General features: G+C 38.5%; 2 protein-coding genes across 2 annotated transcripts; one reads left to right on the forward strand and one right to left on the reverse strand.

Annotated features, from left to right (window-relative positions):
- LOC125267864 (inactive phospholipid phosphatase 7) lies at nt 1–5,099 on the reverse strand. Its single transcript, XM_048189893.1, has 3 exons — nt 4,871–5,099; nt 2,506–2,985; nt 1–949 (listed from the first exon to the last, which is right to left on the reverse strand). The coding sequence occupies exons 2-3, from the start codon at nt 2,924–2,926 to the stop codon at nt 561–563; spliced, it is 810 nt and encodes a 269-aa protein (XP_048045850.1). The 5' UTR covers nt 2,927–2,985; nt 4,871–5,099; the 3' UTR covers nt 1–560.
- Nucleotides 5,100–9,145: 4,046 nt separating this feature from the next.
- fam78ab (family with sequence similarity 78 member Ab) lies at nt 9,146–18,908 on the forward strand. The gene is made up of 2 exons (XM_048189894.1): nt 9,146–10,034; nt 16,059–18,908. Exons 1-2 carry the CDS (start codon nt 9,742–9,744, stop codon nt 16,582–16,584), a joined length of 819 nt encoding a protein of 272 aa, XP_048045851.1. The 5' UTR covers nt 9,146–9,741; the 3' UTR covers nt 16,585–18,908.
- The last annotated feature ends 689 nt before the right edge of the window (nt 18,909–19,597 follow it).

The following is a 19,597-nucleotide window of genomic DNA, read 5'->3' on the forward strand; positions in this document are numbered from 1 at the left end:
AATTCTGAGACAAAAAAAGTAAGAATTGTGAGATAAAGTCACAATTACCTTTTTAATTTTTTATTTTGTGGCTTCCAACAAGCTTCCATAGTTTTCAGTTTGCACAGATGACCAAAACTCAACCCAGACAAAACGCAGTTAACCAATAAACTTGTTATATAAGGTCAGTTGCTATATCAGGCCAAAAAAAAAAAAAAAAACTTCCTTTCCGAGCAACTTCCTCTATGAGATGTCTCGGTTCTGCAGAATTATTTTGGAACAAAACCAGCAAAACTTGTTGCGTGGAGGGATCAGAATTTAAGAAGTGAAAATGAAAGTCGAAACTCAGCTGTGCAGTGAGATCCAGTGGTTCTGCATGCACTTTATAAAGACTGAAGTCATGTAAACGCTTTAGTGAGACTGAAATAATGCCAGTCAAACCCGAACAGACCTGATAATGCGACTGCAGCAGCTAATAAACCTGTTAACCAGATTTGTCCCCTGTGTCGAAAGACAGATCCATCTGATTGTGTCCGTGTGCTCGGACTCGGCATGTAAACGTATGGTGAATGAGAGTCCACCTAATGGACGGAGCCCCAGCTGAAGGTCCCGATGGAGATGAGCGTCTGACAGGCACCGGACGACAGCCACACCGTCTCCATCAGAGCGAAGTGAAGGAAGCCCAGAGCAAAGCCACACGCCATGTCGGTCAGGTGGTGCTGACCCAGCAGGACCCGGGACAGGCCCACCAGGACGGCCCACAGCACCAGCAGGACCCGCAGCGGTACAGCCAGCACCAGATGGGACAGGAGGAACTTGGACACCATGGCCGCTCTGCTCGCGTGCGCCGCCGGGAACGAGTACGTGTCCAGAGCCACGCAGTCCAGAAAGCCGGGACTCATGTCCCATGGTCCTTTGCGCCGGACCAGTTTCTGAACCCCTGCCACAGTCAGGACGTCAAGAATCAGCGCTGGAAGAGAGTCAAACGAAAGAGTGTCTCTGTCAGGAGATATATAAACCTACTAAATATGACAAAAACACACAGGAAAATTCTGAAACGACAAGCAGAAATGCAAATATAAAAATTAAATGTGAAAAACAATTTTATCAATCTAGACATTTAAAAAAATACTAAAAATGACAAAATCACAAGAAAATCACTAAAACTTTAAACTGAAAATAAAACAAAATACAAAATTAAAAACTAAATCTGAAATAATTTATAAAAATTTTAGACATTTAAAAAAAGAAACCTACTAAATGCTCAACCTACAAAACCTACTAAAAATGACAAACACAAAACAAAATTATTAAAACTTTAAAAAGAAAAGCTAAATCTGGAATTAATAAAATACTATATAGACATTTAAAAAAATACTAATGACAAAAACGCTCAACAAAATTACTAAATTTTAGGGCTGCACAACAATTAATCGCGATTAATCATTTGCAAAATAAAAGTCTGTGTTTACGTAATAAATGTGTGTGTTCTGTGTATAATAATTATGTATATATAAATACACACACATACATATGTATATTTAAAAAAAATGTTATATTTATATATAAAATATTTATATTTATATATAATATAAAATATATGTAAATATATATTTATTTATACATGCATATATTTCTTAAATTTATACATGTAATGTGTGTGTATTTATATATACATAATTATTATACACAGAACACACATTTATTACGTAAACACAGACTTTTATTTTGCAAATGATTAATAACTAAAATTAAAATAAATGCATAAAACAAAAATAAAAATCTGAAAAATTAATTTTAACTTAATTAAAACTATTTTTAAAAACTACTAAAAATGACAAAAACAAGAAAATTACTAAAACTTTAACTAAAATTAAAATACAAGCAGAAAATACAAAATAAAAACTAAATCTAAAATAAAAAATATAAAGACTATATAAATTTTTTAAATAGAAACAAGAAAATTACTAACAGTTTAACCAAAATTCAAAATGAAAACAAAATACAAAAATAAAAAATCGGACATAAAAATTGACATTAAAAAAAGACTACTAAAATTGTAAAAAAAAAAAAAAAAAGAAAATTACTATTACTAAATTTATTAAATTTAAAATAAAAGCAGAAAATAAAAACTAAATCTGAAAAAAATAATAAAACCTATAAACATTTTTGAAAACTAATAAAAAATGACAAAAACATACTTTACACAAATTACTAAAACTTTAACTAAATTAGAAAAAAGCTGAAAATACTAAATTAAAAACTAAATCTAAAATAAAATTTGATAAAAATTATACTTTTTTAAAAAAAGAAAGAAAACAAAATTACTACTAAAATGAACAAATTCAACATGAAAACAGAAAATACGAAAAATAAAATAAATCTATAATAAAAAATTAATAAAAGCTATACTGACATTTTAAAAAACTACTAAACATGACAAAAACAAAACAAATTTACTAAAACTTTATAATTATAAAAATAAGAACTAATTGCAAACAGTGAAGGTGTAACTACAGCGCTCACCTATCAGCAGGTTGATGAGGAGCTCCTGTCCCGCCGGCGTGTTACTCTGAGTCAGACACACCAGAGTGCCGCAGATCCAGGTGATGCCGTGACCCGTCAGAGCCAGCAGGGTGACCGCCGACCGGACGCTGCCCCACGAGGACGAGGTGTGGACGCACACGCCCAGACGCTTGGACAGGCAGATGTCGATGGCCAGCAGCGAGTTGATGGCAATGCCTTTGAAGGATGGGTTGAGCAGCATGCAGTCTTCGTCCGGCGGCTCCGCGGGGTTCTCGCTCGGCTGGTTCTGCTGGCTCTTGGACGGGCCGGCTCTTCTCCACGATTTGTTGTTTCGCGGAGGCACGTTCAGGGACAGAAACTCGGGGCGGCCCAGAATGCTGCTGCGATCTTTGGCTCTGGAGCGACTCGGGTTCAAAGGCATCGCGCGGTTTAGTCGTACAGCAGGACGAGATGCTTATGAGCTTCAGATGTGGCTGTGCTCTGTGAAAACAGTGTCAGATATATTTAGAGAGGGTGATGGTTCCTTTACACCAGACTTGATTTTATTTTAATCGGCCTTACAATTTGAAAATGATTAAATATCACTTGATCCATTCCTGAATGAATCAGTGTTTTGAATGAAATGGTTGAGTGAATGATTCAATGACTCACTCATAAAGACAGTCACTTGTCGCCACCTACTGGTGTAACAGACTTTCAAAAACGCTGCAGACCCCGTTTTAGTATAAATGGACCAAAACAGAGACAAAAAGTTGAAGTGTTTTGAACTAGATTGCCACATTTTTAGAACGCCATGTCATGCACAAGACTCTGAAAAGACGCAAGACGTGAGTGCAAAGGTCAGTGGAAAAGTTTTGTTTTGAGAAGTTCGCATTGTAATGGAAAAACGCGTTCTGTGTGAACGGCCCCTAACCGATGAATTGTGCTGGTAGAATTCGTGAAGTGAAGTGATTGGTCACTTGTCTGTTGCCTGGCTACCAGTTTCTCTGTAGCTGGCTAAGCGTGACTTAAACACAAATTAATAATAAAATTATAAGAAATATCCAATCATCTTCCATTACGCGTTCGCTATTTACGTCTCATTTCATCAGTAAACTGTTGCATTACCAAGGCAACGACTGACGCTTTTGTATTACATTCCAAAGAGCGTCCGTTAGCCCAGTGTTGCCAAGTCTGTAGTTTTTGCGCAGAATGGGGCTACTTTTACACTGTTGCTGCGGATTGTTTTTCATGTCCGCGGGTTGAAGCGACCCCAAATAACATAATATTTAACCCCTGGAATATGAATTTTACCAGAGGAACCCCACAAAAAACATGGATTTTACCCCCGGAACGCGATTTTTACTGTGGGAGCCCCTATGAAACGTGATTGGGCTAGTTTTGAGTAGCAATTGGGTGGATTTTGTTCTGAAACCTGGCAACCCTGCGTTAGCCCCACAGTGGAAAATGAAACCGTAACCGTACTAGCTGGCCCCGATCGGCACGGATTGGAGCGGTTACGTAATGAGAACTGTTCAACTCGACGGTGTAAAAGCGGCTGTGTCGCACTGTTTTATTTCATAACTTCAACTTTTTATTCTTATAATTATGAGTATGTCATAATTTAGACTTTTTAAAAACCTAAAACAATTAAGAGATGTTTACATATCTTAGCCAGTGTTGCCAAGTTCGCGGTTTTCCAACGGAATTGGGCTAATTTAACACTGTTGCCGTCGGTTGTTTTTCATGTCCACGGGTCGAAGCGATCCCAAATAACATGATATTTAGCCCCTGGAATGAGAATTTAACCGGGGGAAACCCACCAAAAACGTGGATTTTACCCCTCTGAAATACAATTGGGCGGGTTTTGAGTAATAATTGTGCGGGTTTTGTTGTGAAAACCTGGCAACCCTGATCTTAGTTATCATTCCACACATTGTTTTTGTTTCTATCACTGTAAAAAAATGCATTTTATGAAGATTATTGGATTATGTTTTACAAAAAAAACAGCATTTCAGGGTTTCTACTTAAAAAAAACACTTGCTGTTGTCATTTCTTATTTGTCTTGTAATTATTTGTGAAAGTTACTTGCCATTTATGAGTGAACATTGTTTGAAAGTAAACCATTTTAATCATACTTGATTTTTGTGTCGTTTTTACCTAAGGAATATTAAGATTTAGCTCTCCTCTGGGAACACATTTGTCGCCCAAAATATGGCTAAATAGGTACAAACACTATCTCAATCTCATTTTGTTTATGGGTGAACTTTGTTGTCCAAATGGTGAAAATGTATATATAAACAATAAACGAGAACAATTACTACAAGCAGCCATCTCGTCGTGTTTGGTTTGATCTAAACCACATGTAAAGCATCATCTGGCCTACCTCAGGTCTGATATGATCCGCTCACAGTCGCGTCAGTTCACACGCGCAGAAAAGTCGTACGACACCTCAGTTTTCGAAACCATCTTTACATAAAATATCAGTGAATTTGTAAGCACTGCTTCAGCATCCATCACGGTCCGCCCCACAGCGAAATCACAACACTACTATGGTGAAGGAATGCCTTTTGAATATTAATGACGTACGCCCAGTAGCCATGCTGATTGGCTGGAAGGCAGACGGCTGACGAATGAAGGCTCGGCTCATGAATATAAGTTTGATCACGTGACTGGATGCTTCAATGAAACAGCTGTAACGGTTTAATACATATTAATGAGCTCTGTCTTCGCCATAGTAGGAATCGTAAATCGGACAGCGTGTTGGAGTTTGGCGTTCTCCAAGGTGCTTAAACGGGCGCGCGCAGACCATCGATGACGGTCGTTTTTATTATCGTTTAGACGCGAGTCGTTTGATATTTAAAATCAGTGTTTTTCCAGGTCTTAAGTCTAAAATCCCCTCAGAATATATAAATAGACCTTATATCACATAGTTATGCACGAGTAATATAATATTCTATATTTATTTATTCTTATTTATCATTTTTATAGTAATAAATACATAACTGATAAATACCAATGCTAATAATAAAGAAATCAGTCAATGATCAACCATTTATATTGTTTTATTGTGACAAATAAGTTAAAGCCCCCTTAGGCAATAATTTTATCCCTTAAAACTCATCTTTGATCACCAAAATACTGAGCCCCGCACATGAAATGCAAGAAAAAAAATTTAATTCTGCGAATGATTTACTTATTCGTTCCCTCGATTTACTAAATCGTGCGCACAATTTACATGATTAATTATATCATTCCCTCGATTTATAAATCATGAGCATGATTTATAATTCGAGGGAACGAAATAGTAAATCGTGCATGTTTTAGTAAATCGAGGGAACGAAACAGTAAATCGTGTGCATGTTTTAGTAAATCGAGGGAACGAAACAGTAAATCTTGCGCACACTTTTATAAATCGAGAGAGCGAAATAGTAAATCGTGCGCACGTTTTAGTAAATCGAGGGAACGAAATAGTAAATCCTGCGCACGTTTTAGTAAATCGAGGGAACGAAACAGTAAATCGTGCGTATGTTTTAGTAAATCGAGGGAACGAAACAGTAAATCGTGCGTATGTTTTAGTAAATCGAGGGAACGAAACAGTAAATCTTGCGCACACTTTTATAAATCGAGAGAGCGAAATAGTAAATTGTGCGCACGTTTTAGTAAATCGAGGGAACGAAATAGTAAATCCTGCACACGTTTTAGTAAATCGAGGGAACGAAACAGTTAATCGTGCGTATGTTTTAGTAAATCGAGGGAACGAAATAGTAAATCCTGCACACGTTTTAGTAAATCGAGGGAACGAAATAGTAAATCCTGCGCACGTTTTAGTAAATCGAGAGAACGAATTAGTAAATCCTGCGCACGTTTTAGTAAATTGAGGGAATGAATTAGTAAATTGTGCGCACGATTTAGCCTACTATTTTTTTTGTCATGTCCGGGGCTCCATACCAAACTATCTTATCTAAACTATCTTATCTGACTTATCTAAACTTTTTTTTTCTGTGAAAAAATGTTCTTCATGCCTTAAAATAGCTTGAATGTAACTCTACACTTCATTTAGTATTCGCAGATCACCATGAATATGCAAATGAGCCCCGCCTCCACTCACTCACGCCAGCTCAGAGATCCACTCCATCAACTTACTGAGGTAAACACAATCGCTCTTTACAATAACGGTAATTAACATGATTAGCCTTTTGCTTGACTACGTTATCAAATAGCTAATAATGTGTTGCTAATGTTACACAAACGTAAATCGAGGGAACGATACAGTAAATTGTGGGCACGTTTTAGTAAATCGAGGGAACGAAATAGTAAATCGTGTGCACGTTTTAGTAAATCAAGGGAACGAAATAGTAAATCGTGTGCACGTTTTAGTAAATCGAGGGAACGAAATAGTAAATCGAGAACAAAATAGTAAATTGTGCGCACCTTTTAGTAAATTGAGGGAACAAAATAGTAAATCCTGTGCACGTTTTAGTAAATTGAGGGAATGAATTAGTAAATTGTGCGCACGATTTAGCCTACCATTTTTTTCCTGCATGTCATGTCCGGGGCTCCGTACCAAACTGACTTATCTAAACTTTTTTTTTTCTGTGAAAAAATGTTCTTCATGCCTTAAAATAACTTGAATGTAACTGTACACTTCATTTAGTATACGCGGATCCATGAATATGCAAATTAGCCCCGCCTCCACTCACTCACACCAGCTCAGAGATCCACTCTGTCAACTTACTGAGGTAAACACAATCGCTCTTTACAATAACGGTAATTAATATGATTAGCCTTTTGCTTGACTACGTTATCAAATAGCTAATAATGTGTTGCTAATGTCACACAAACGTAAATCGAGGGAACGAAACAGTACATCGTGCGCACGTTTTAGTAAATCGAGGGAACGAAACAGTAAATCGTTTGCACGTTTTAGTAAATCGAGAGAACGAAACAGTAAATCGTGCGCACGTTTTAGTAAATCGAGGGAACGAAATAGTAAATTGTGCGTACGTTTTAGTAAATCAAGGGAACGAAATAGTAAATCGAGAACGAAATAGTAAATCGAGGGAACGAAATAGTAAATCGTGCGCACGTTTTAGTAAATCGAGGGAACGAAACAGTAAATCGTTTGCACGTTTTAGTAAATCGAGAGAACGAAACAGTAAATCGTGCGCACGTTTTAGTAAATCGAGGGAACGAAATAGTAAATTGTGCGTACGTTTTAGTAAATCAAGGGAACGAAATAGTAAATCGAGAACGAAATAGTAAATCGAGGGAACAAAATAGTAAATCGTGCGCACGTTTTAGTAAATTGAGAGAACGAAATAGTAAATCGTCTGCACGTTTTAGTAAATCGAAGGAACGATGTAGTAATTCGTGCACGTTTTAGTAAATCGAGGGAACAAAATAGTAAATTGTGCACACGTTTTAGTAAATCGTCTGCACATTTTAGTAAATCGAGGGAACGAAATAGTAAATTGTGCGCACGTTTTAGTAAATCGAGGGAACGAAATAGTAAATCGAGAACAAAATAGTAAATTGTGTGCACCTTTTAGTAAATTGAGGGAACAAAATAGTAAATCCTGCGCACGTTTTAGTAAATTGAGGGAACGAATTAGTAAATCGTGCACATGTTTTAGTAAATTGAGGGAACGAATTAGTAAATTGTGCGCACGATTTAGCCTACTATTTTTTTCCTGCATGTCATGTCTGGGGCTCTGTACCAAAATGACTTATTTAAACTTTTTTTCCCTGTGAAAAAATGTTCTTCATGCCTTAAAATAGCTTGAATGTAACTCTACACTTCATTTAGTATTCACGGATCCCAATGAATATGTAAATTAGCCCCGCCTCCACTCACTCACGCCAGCTCAGAGATCCACTCGGTCAACTTACTGAGGTAAACACAATCGCTCTATACAATAACGGTAATTAATATGATTAGCCTTTTGCTTGACTACGTTATCAAATAGCTAATAATGTGTTGCTAATGTTACACAAACGTAAATCGAGGGAACGAAACAGTAAATCGTGCACACGTTTTAGTAAATTGATGGAACTAAATAGTAAATCAAGAACGAAATAGTAAATTGAGGGAACTTCATTTAGTATACACGGAGCCATGAATATGCAAATTAGCCCCGCCTCCACTCACTCACGCCAGCTCAGAGATCCACTCGGTCAACTTACTGAGGTAAACACAATCGCTCTTTACAATAACGGTAATTAATATGATTAGCCTTTTGCTTGACTACGTTACAAAACAGCTAATAATGTGTTGCTAATGTTACACAGTCTGCCTCAGCATCCTTAGAAATGCTTTGAACAACTTCGAATATCAGTGGAGAAAGGTTCATCACAACATCGTACCTAAATCATTACCCGCTATTCTGTAAGTCTAGCGAAAAACTACTGTGAGCCTGCATGAGGTAACCCACAGTGGCGCCCGTGTGGGTTTTCCTTTTTTTTTTGTGTTTTCACACTTACTCACCACAATGAGCCATAGTTTGATCTCGATAAAGAATCGTCGTAAAGTTAAGACTTCTCTGTTGTTGAGAAATATATTTGTTGTAGCTGTTATAGATATTTCAACAGAACTACACGCCCCATAATACGTGCGTCGGGAGCGGAAGTGACGCCACAGGCGCTCGGAGTAGAGCAGCTGCAGCTGATGCGGTGACACTCACAGCGCTGCGGGACGGAGGCTGAGCGCGGCACCGACGTGAGGATGAGGATGGATTATAACTGATGAAAAGAGCTAGACGGGGCAATGATGGGCTGTTCATCACAACATGTATGTTCGTGACAGCGGGACTGATTTATCCATCGCTCATGTTTATTCACGCGGGCTGATGAAGTTCACCTGGATGCTGCGGCGGCGCGCGAGACGGATCGTTCACTCATTAGTGCGCGAGAAACTGAACCTCAAGGACAAACTCACTGACAATGTGAACATAATGACTTTTCCAGCGTTAAAAATCATTTATTTCCCCGCAACATGCCAACAGTACTCTGAGCCGATGGGTTTAACCTGTTTGTTTTAATTTAAAACCAGCTGTGATGACGTTTGATGACGAACCGTTTTAACGGTCCGCCGATGACGGAAAGTTGACGAATATTGTTTTTCTTTTCTTTTGTTTTCTTTTATGGTTGAACGTAAATAAGAGTTACTGAGGCGACGCTGCGACGCGTCGTTCAGCGTTTGAGAGCGAGAGCGATATTGTGAGGGACAGCGCGTCGCGTGCGTTATTCTGAGGGTTGATGTTCTGCTGGTCGCTCGTGCTGCTTGTGATGGGCTGTATTCAGAGTATCAGATGCAAACCCAAGAGTTTCCGCGACAGCGTCATGGTTCTGGAGCTCAACTCCTCCATCGACTCGAACCCCACCAGCATCGACGAGTCCTCCAGCGTGGTGCTGCGCTACCGCACGCCGCATTTCCGCGCGTCCGCCCGGGTCGTCGTGCCGCCGGTGGCCGGTAAAGAGAGCTGGACGGTCGGCTGGATCCAGGCGTGCAACCACATGGAGTTCTACAACAAATACGGATCGAAAGGGATGTAAGTAAATTTGACATTAAACACAAAGTTTAACACTATAATGCAAGGGTTTGGGGTCCATGGGAAAAGCTTAGAGAGAAAAAAAGTGTAAAAAATGCAAAAATACATAATAAAAATGTAGTAAAAATATATATTTATTTAATAATTATGTTATTTTTATGTATATAATATTAGTTTTTTTTAAAAATTGGGTCTCTTATATATGAAAATATAAAAATGATCAAACAATTTAAATATAATACTGCATATATATATATATATATATATATATATATATATATATATATATATATATGTATGTATATATGTATGTATGAAGACTTCAGATGCAAAAGCCTCTTAAGTGCCGTCTGAAATTTTCTTCTAACTTAAGCATTTTTATCAAGCTCATATGTTTAGGTCCTTTTCATTGCCATTAAAGTGAAATAACTGAACATAAACATTCACTTAGAGGCTTTTGCATCTGAAATATAAAAATACATAATAAATAATGTATTAAAATAAATAATAAAATATATATTAAAATAAATAAATATATTTAAATAAATAATACATCTAACAGTACTAGTGAGTAGAAAAAATAATGTCACAGAAACTAAATATTTATAATAATTCACAGTTAATAATTATAATTAACAATTTCACAGTATAAACTGGGTTTATATATGAAAACATACAGTAGCTGGCTTTTAAATTTTAGGATGGGCTCATATTTGGGGTCTGTGGCATCTAAAAGATTGATAACCCCTGCTATAATGATCATAATCATAATTATTTACAGAAACGGAGAGTAACACATTGAATCAAACTTGAAATTTTGATGTAAAATGACTGAAATAGTAAAATGCACTATAATGTGTTTGTATGTGAATGTTTTTGTAAGAGAAATTATTGGGGAAAATATAGTAACACTTTAAGTCCTTGTTACACGTTACATGCACTTACTATAGTAACAACAGTAAATTATGCATAATTACATGTACATTAATTAATATTACTCACTACTTAATTGTACAATTTCAATATAACATGGACACCCATGTGTAACTAGAAACAATAACTGTAATTACCAGCAGCTCCACAGGATAATTACACATTAATTACAAGCAGTTTATTATCAGTAATGTAATTATGTTGTACTCTGACTATCTGTTGGATTTGTGTTTCTTACAGAGTAATATTTACTATAGGGTTAGTGTTAGTTGCATGCATGCATGCATCATTTATTGTTATTAATATAGTAACTACATGTGGCACGTGTAACAAGTGTTATTTGTGCGCAGCACGTGCTCTTGATACACGTTTAGTGCTTTACTTTCACAATCTCACACATTTTAAGAGAACAATCAAATATCACTGTCTAAATGTGACCACATTTACTGTAGGATCGTCATTGTAAAGCATGATGATCTGACCATGCAACAGAAGCATGTCTCGTGGCATTACAGCACATCGTTAGAGGTTTCACTTGTCCTACTTCCTGTTGAAGAGGCTATGCTTTGCCCTATTTCCTGTATGAAACGAAAAAAGCCTCTTAAGATGATGTCTGGAGACTTTAAGATAAGCACATGCTCAGCCTTCATGCATTCCTGGAAAAACGAGCACAGAAATTAGACGCATTTAAAATAAATGATGAAACGACTGATATTAAATGTGCACACTGTCTCCTGAAAGCAAAAATAAGTTGTTTTCTAATAATTTGTTCCACTTCCTTTTGTAAGTTGATGACATCATATCCTATATAACAGCTCTTTTTAAAAATAAACTCGAGTGAGTGAATGTAATGTTTTCAGACACGTAATTGCATGTTAATTGCAATTAAATGTATTATAGTGTAAATTTAAATGAAATGCAGTTAGCTGAACTTTGAAGTGTTTTTGACCCACTTAATTGCAACCTTATATTTAATTACATTGTTGTCTTTGAAAATGGTTAGAATGTACTGACAAGCATTTTTAAACACACATTTGTAATGATGAAATTGCTATTTAGTGCATTTAAAGTATATTAATATGTAAAATTGAATAACAATTAGAGTTATATCTGGAAGAACGTATTTGATAATAGTGTTGAGTGTTTATTCCAGACAAACATTACTGCAGATATTATCATTGCTTTATTTAGTTCCACATTTTGTCCTTTTTGCAATTTTCCAGATGCTCTTTTAGGACGTTACAGCAAATACGAGTCCAGCCGGAGAAGGAGCTTTACGTGAATCGCGTAACAGCGGACGTGACGCTCTTGACTGATATTTCAACTGCTGTTTCAGCCTGATAACGTTGGTCCCGTCGAACATTTACACACTTCAGCAAGCAAAAAAAACAAAACAGTTTCATATCTAGCATGCTCTCTCTTCGCTGTCTGATTTCTCAGGATTATAATATCAACAGTGTCTGCTTACACTCCAGATTATTATTTTACATTAAGATGAAGTGGGTTGTTTTTGTAAGGTTAATTGGCAGATCCAGGTTTCTCTGAGACGTGTTGAGCTGAAGCGATGGTGGTTTGAGCCGGAAACCATACCTTACTAACGCTGCTTCTTTCCTTTGGCATTGAAGTGGGTTTTGTTCCAGACAACATCACCTGATATGTCAGAGATAAATATGAACATTAAGAACATTAAAATAGATTACGAATGCAACCTTAAACATCAAAAGTCATTTTCTTTTTAGTCATGCAAAATATGAGCAGTTATGTACGCAGAGCCATAAAGCACTACATTGTTTTAATCCCATTGTAACAGTGATTTGAATAAAGTAAAATAAGATTAAAAATATAGCTGCAAGCAGCAATTAAGGGGCCAAACACAACAGAAGCAAACAAGGAAGCAGATTAACAATGTCATAATGGACTATGATAGCAACTGAGACAAAGACACTGCATGTCAATTTTGAAGTCAATCAGATCAATAGTACTGTAGTTAGAGCCAACTTCACGTTTTGTTCAATTATAGCGCCACCAAGTGTGTCCTCAGAGAGCCCCCATACATAAGCGTATCAAATTACCCACACCTGACTTTGATTTGTTTGCATTTTTTTGCCACTTACTATCAACATTTTGACATTTGGCCATTAGCTTTTAATCAACGACCTATGTTTCTGATTTTCCTATGGTGGTTTCGTCTCAATCGGACTAACGGTTTCTAAGATATTCGTGAATGTTGTTTAAATGCTAAATCATGTTGCACTAACCATAAGGCGAAACCTAGCATGTTTGGTATCATTGGACTCAGTAGGGATTCAGGAATCTATGGAGATGACTCCCGTGAAAATAAATCAACCACATCCAAAGTTATAAGCATGTTAATGATTTCACCACTAGGTGGCGCTGGTCCGAAACGTCTCAGACTCCTTCAGGGCATCGTGCCATTCATGCGTTCGTAAAATACAGCATTTTACTACAAAATTCATAATTGCCGATATAAATCTAACGAGACCACATTTTCCGTATCTCTGAACCAGTAGGTGGCGCTGCGCCGAAACGCAGCATGTAACCTCAGGTCATGCTTGTGATGACATGGACCAAGTTTGGTTGGAATATGACAAAGCGTTGAGGAGCTTTACGTCTATTTTCGCAAACGTAAAATTCGTTCACATGTTTTTCAAAAACAGTTTGACAAATCAACTTTTTGTTGGCATTGTCTGAAGATGATCTTGTTCAATTTTCATGAAAATCGGAACAACGGCCTAGGAGGAGTTAAAAAAGTGTGGTTTTTTTTTTCTGAAAATTCAAAATGGCAGGAAAATTTTCATGACGGAAAATAAGCCAAGGAATCAGAGGGAAAAAGATTTTGTTACAGTTTGGACAGTTGGTGGCGCTAGAGGGGTCGAGTTAGAGACACCATGGGCCAGATTTACTAACAGCTTGTGTAAACCCTCCTTTGCCGTTAAAAACCTACTGTTGGGATTTACTAAAGACACGCAGTGCAAAATTAGCACTGAAAAGGTGTGGACTGCGTTGTTTTTGTGGCTGACCTTATTACATATGCATTTGTAGCAAAATTTATGGGAGGGGAGTATTTAAATGAATCAAGCAACATGATTTACTAATGTTTGTGCTAGTCCATTTACTGGTATTTGTGCCATTATTTAACGGCCAAAAAAAGCATGTATTAACACATTTTGCGACATGGCTGCATGGCACAGACAGCGTGTGGTAGAAGGGAGAAAATATTTTTCACTCATATTAGGAAGACGTTATCCGAACATATCATTTGCCAAGCCAAGTTAGCCTATATATCTATATATGTATATACAGGCCAACATGGCTTGGCAAACGATATTAGTCCTATATATGTGAACGTGTTTGCACCTGTGTCGACCCGCACCTGTTGAGCATCAGCTCTGCTTATTTGCGTCCCAATGCTAATTTGCGGTGCTCTTGTTAGATTGCGTTGGTTATTATGTAAATGATTCGACTGCGTCTGTGTTCTTTAACTTGTGCGTCAGCAGTAGATCGCGTGCAAAACGTGCCACTCCCATTTGCGCATTTGTGGAAATACGCTCTCATGCTAATTTGCCCCGTTTAGTAAATCTAGCCCCAAATATGCTATGGTGACAGTTCAGACTGGCCTCTATCAGTGTGCCAAATTTCAAAACTTTCCTGCAAGTGGTTTTGTGGGCTGCCATAAACATCCAGAGGGGAAGAAGAAAAAGTAGAACGCCAGCGGATTCAATAGGTGCCTACACAATTTCGATGCTTGGCCCCTAATAACTACTGACACACGTTTTGTTCTATATAACCCATTAAATGACATGCAAGTTGACTGAAATTCTATTAAAAAACAAACATGTAAAAACAAAATGTTTAATTATAAAGGCATTACTCATCCAACTATCAAAGTTCAGTTTGTTGGTAATTATATGAGTAAGACGTGTAAGTTAAAGTCCAAGGCTAATCCTTCCGCAAAAACCAAACCATAACTCTCATTTACATCAATTAGACACTATTAAATATGAATATAGATAAGTTTTCTCATTTGGACACATACAACGTAAGCACACGCACTCTTCTGGTTCACTATCTTTGGGGACTCTGCATAGACGTAATGGTTTTTATGCTGTATACTGTATATACCTTACCCCTAATCCTACCCATCACAGACAACTTTCTGCATTGTTTGAATAAAAAAAACAGTTTGAGCCATTTGACTTACGCTTACGATCACACACTATCTCACACACACACACACTATCTCACACAGACACTATCTCACACAGACACTCATACACTATCATACACACACACACACACACACACACACACTCTCAAGAGTGTTTCTATTCTTATTCCCCTGATGATAATCAAAGCCCCTCATGTGTTCATGTCATGTGCCTCTTTCCCATGATGCTCTTCTGCTGATGCATGAGTTCTGGGAGAAAGGTCATGGTTTTCCTGCATCAGGGAATCGATAGCTCTAGCGTTTGTCCTGCCATCACCCGCGCCGTGTGCTGATTCTACTGTACGGTGAAGGTCATTGAGAGCATCGCTGCTTAAAGGCACAGTACACCACAAACGAGACGTCTGCCATCACTTACTCATCATCATGTCGCTTCAAACACATCTGACATTCTCTCTTCTGTAAAACACTAAAGAAGGTGTTTAGCAGAATGTCCACGCTGCTCAAATCTTGTTCAAAACTATGAAGTTGGATTTTAGTACATTTAAAATATGGTTAATTATACATATATACATAATACATATTTTTAGAAATGTACTTTTAAGATGCAAACAAGTGCTCTTTAATACAATTTAAGTGCACTTCTTTTTCCACAAGGGTAGAGATTAACACAGAACACTGAGTCAGAATATGATGTGACCCAATAGAGATGCAAGGGTTTGTTTTTATGAAAGGCCTCTTTTGTTCAGGCTCCCTGTTCTATGTTTAACTTCCTCTAAATGCTGGAATAAAAAGCATCTCTTGCCTTTGGCGACTAGTGTTCTCGTTTCCTCTAGAGTCAGTGCGCTTCACTCGGCCCAGTTCCCTCGTGTTTCCGCGCTCTCATCTTCTGGTGTCTCCCGCAGGTCCAGCTGGGAGCTTCCGGATCTCAGAGACGGAAAAATCCAAGCCATCAGCGACTCGGACGGTGTCAACTACCCGTGGTATGGCAACACCACCGAGACATGCACCATTGTGGGTCCCACCAAGAAGGACACCAAGTTCACCGTCAGCATGAACGATAACTTCTACCCCAGCGTGACGTGGGGCGTCCCGGTGAGCGACAGCAACGTTCCCATGCTCAGCAGCATCTGGAGGGACCAGAGCTTCACCACGTGGCTGGTGGCAATAAACCAGGCGTCGGGTGAGATCCTGGTGCTGCAGACGGTGCGCTGGCGCATGCGTCTGCACATCGAGGTGGATCCGGACAAGCCGCTGGGACAAAGAGCCAAGCTGCGCGAGCCGATCGCGCAAGAGCAGCCGCAGGTGCTGGGCAAGAACGAAGCCATCCCGCCCAACGCCATGGTCAAACCCAACGCCAATGACGCGCAGGTACTGATGTGGCGGCCGAAAGCGGGCGAGCCGGTGGTGGTCATCCCTCCCAAACACTGAGACTGGGACGAGCTTCTACCTGCAAAACGGGTCGGGAATCACTGTGCTAAACGCCACTGCAAAATATAAAGGCTTTTTTGTGTGGGAATATTGCTTGACGAAATGCGATGTCTCTGACGAATGGAAAGAGGGTCCGTCTCAATCAGCACCCTAGTTGACTGATCAGGGTGGTCGTCTCAATCGCAAATCCTTCCAGTGCACTGAAACTTTTGTTTCCTAAAAAGTCCCACAATGCACTTCAAAACATCTCCAGTTACCTAATGTAACCTCGGTTCCCTGAGAGGAGGGAACGAGACACTGCGTTATCGAAGATATCGCTATGAGGAAGGAGGGAATTACCCCAATAGAGTCATCTTCGACGATCCAACGAAAGGGAACCATGTTCCATTAATGGAAATTCTGAAGCATGAAACATAAATTGCTCAAATCAACTCAATACTATGGAGCCCCTAAAGGGACATGGTGATAGAAAAAATATGAGATGGAAGGAAAAGATATACATCAATGCTTTTGCGTTCTCTTGCAAATCTTTTGCGTTTCCCAGAACAACTTTACATTCACTTCCAAAACCTGTGCGTTATTTCATAAAACTTTTGCGTTCGCCCGAGAAACTTTGCATTCACTCGCAAAACTTTTCCCAGAGAAATTTTGCGTTCACTTCCAAAACCTTTGCATTCCCGCAAGAAATTTTCCATTCGCTTGCAAAAGCTGTTCTCTAGTAAAACGTTCACCTGAGACTCTTTAGCCTCGCTCAAATCAGATTATTTGCGTATCCGATTGGAATCTATTCTAAAAATTTTGTGTATCGCAAGTGTTCAGATCTGCTTTTTTGTTTTCCGGAATATCTGCATTGGTTTCTATGGCAATGACGTTGCGTTCGTAGGTATACGCCAAAAACAACAACAACAACCACAGCATGGAGGGGTTTGCAATACAGATGTTATCTTATTTACATCATGACAATGTGTAGCCGCCGGCGCTGGATGACTGCGTTATGATAAGGCAACGGCAGAAACATGGTAGGATGGTATGAGCGACTTTATTCCGTCCTGTCGTCTCCGCCGGTCGCAAAACATGTCTCAGTTATAGCCTATTGCTAATTTCTGCTCGTCCGGCACATTGCAACAACACAGCATTGTTTCTGCAGCGACTTTCAGCATGTTTCCGTTGCATGAGTCACATAAACCACGTGAAATCCAATCGGAACAGTCAGACTGAAACTGATTTCCAGAAATGCGATTTGAATAGGATTCCAAACCACATATGAATGTAGCTCGAAATGCATTTCATGAGGTATTTGGCCATTCAGACTTGCTAAATCTGATCGGATATGCACAAAAATCGGATTTGGACTGACAGTCTGAACAAGGCTTTTGTGTTTTGAGAAACTGCGTTCGCTTCCAAAATTTCTTGCGGGAACACAAAGGTCTTGCGTTCGCTTCCAAAACTTTTACATTTCTCAGAGTAACTTTGCGTTCACTTCCAAAACCTTTGCGTTCCCGTGAGAAACTTTGCATTCGCTCGCAAATAACTCAAAAGTTTTGTCAGTGAAAGCAAAAGCATTGACATATAGTTTTTCTGCCCATCTCATAGGGGACATGTATTTTTTTTAAACATCTTATTTTAGTAAAGTTCAGTCAGCTTTATTTATATAGCGCTATACAATACAGATTGTTTGAAAGCAGCTTTAGAGTGATAAACACAGACGGGCAGTGAACATGATCTAGCTACTATTTATAATTAATTTACAGCTGAAAAGTGTAAAAGGGAAAGTACTTTGAGTAGCAGTACAAAAAATAATGTCAGAAAGATATCTGTGCTGCTGTTGTTCATAAATTGACGTTGTCAGTCATCAGTGTGTAGTGATTGACTGCCTAGGGAGCTGGAGAGCTGATTGAGACGCACCCAGACTGTTCAATTCACGCTGCCTTAAGTTTACATTGCTTTCACTGCAAACTTTCGCCTTAAATCAAGTGCAATGCAGTAAACCTCGCACATCCTACCTGTCAGATGGTAGAATTTGCACTGATCGTGTCCCAGTTAGTCCTCGGTCTGAGGGGACGGCAATGAACCAAACCAGGACACCAGACCGGAGCGGGACGCCGTTATTATGCATTCAGTGTTTTCAACAGGAGCTTCAGTGTTTTTGTTCCCCGTCGACCAGCCACTGATGCACTTCTGCTGTGTTTTACAAGAGCGGAGAGTCCAAAAATATATATTTTCTACTACATGTGAGTTGTCAAGATGTCAAGACATCGTGGCCAATCAATAGAGTTATTACGAACGAACGCGCAAACAATCAGTTCTCCTGGCGTTTGAACGACGGACACGTATATGTGTGAGGCGACAGAAGCGCTGAAGGCTGCATCTGCTCTCCTCATTGATCTCCTCCTAAAATCAAACACAATCAGCAGAAGCTGCGAGGGAGAAATGTGTGTTTTCCGAATGACTGCTGCTCGTGTCCAGGCCACAATTCTGCACAAAATCAAAAGAACTGCACATTATTTTCATGACAGTTGAGTGCGTTTCCTCCTCTCCTCGCTGTCATACAGCGATGTTTTTTGAAATCAGCATCAATGAAAGGCAGATACCACTATAATGAGCACTAGCAGTCGAAACTTTGGAATAATTAATAATCAGCATATTAGAATGATTTCTGAAAGGTCATGTGACACTGATTGGAGTAATGGTGCTGAAAATTCAGCTTTGATCACAGGAATAAATTATAGTTTACTATATATTCACATAGAAAACGGCTGTTTTACATTATAAAATATTTAAAAAATTTTAACCATAAATGCAACATTGGTTATTTCAAAAATAATAATAATTCCAAACTTTTGACTGATAGTGCATAAATACTTTAACATTTAAATAATCTATTTTTTTGCATTGCAGTGTTGGAGAATTTGAAGGCAAATTTGCTTAATATATTAGTAAAAATGGCAATTATGCACACTTTTGATCCATTCTGAGCTCAGTCAAACTTAATAAGATAAAACACTTCAGCGCT

The sequence above is a fragment of the Megalobrama amblycephala genome, linkage group LG4, assembly GCF_018812025.1.
Source record: "Megalobrama amblycephala isolate DHTTF-2021 linkage group LG4, ASM1881202v1, whole genome shotgun sequence".
Taxonomy (NCBI): domain Eukaryota; kingdom Metazoa; phylum Chordata; class Actinopteri; order Cypriniformes; family Xenocyprididae; genus Megalobrama; species Megalobrama amblycephala.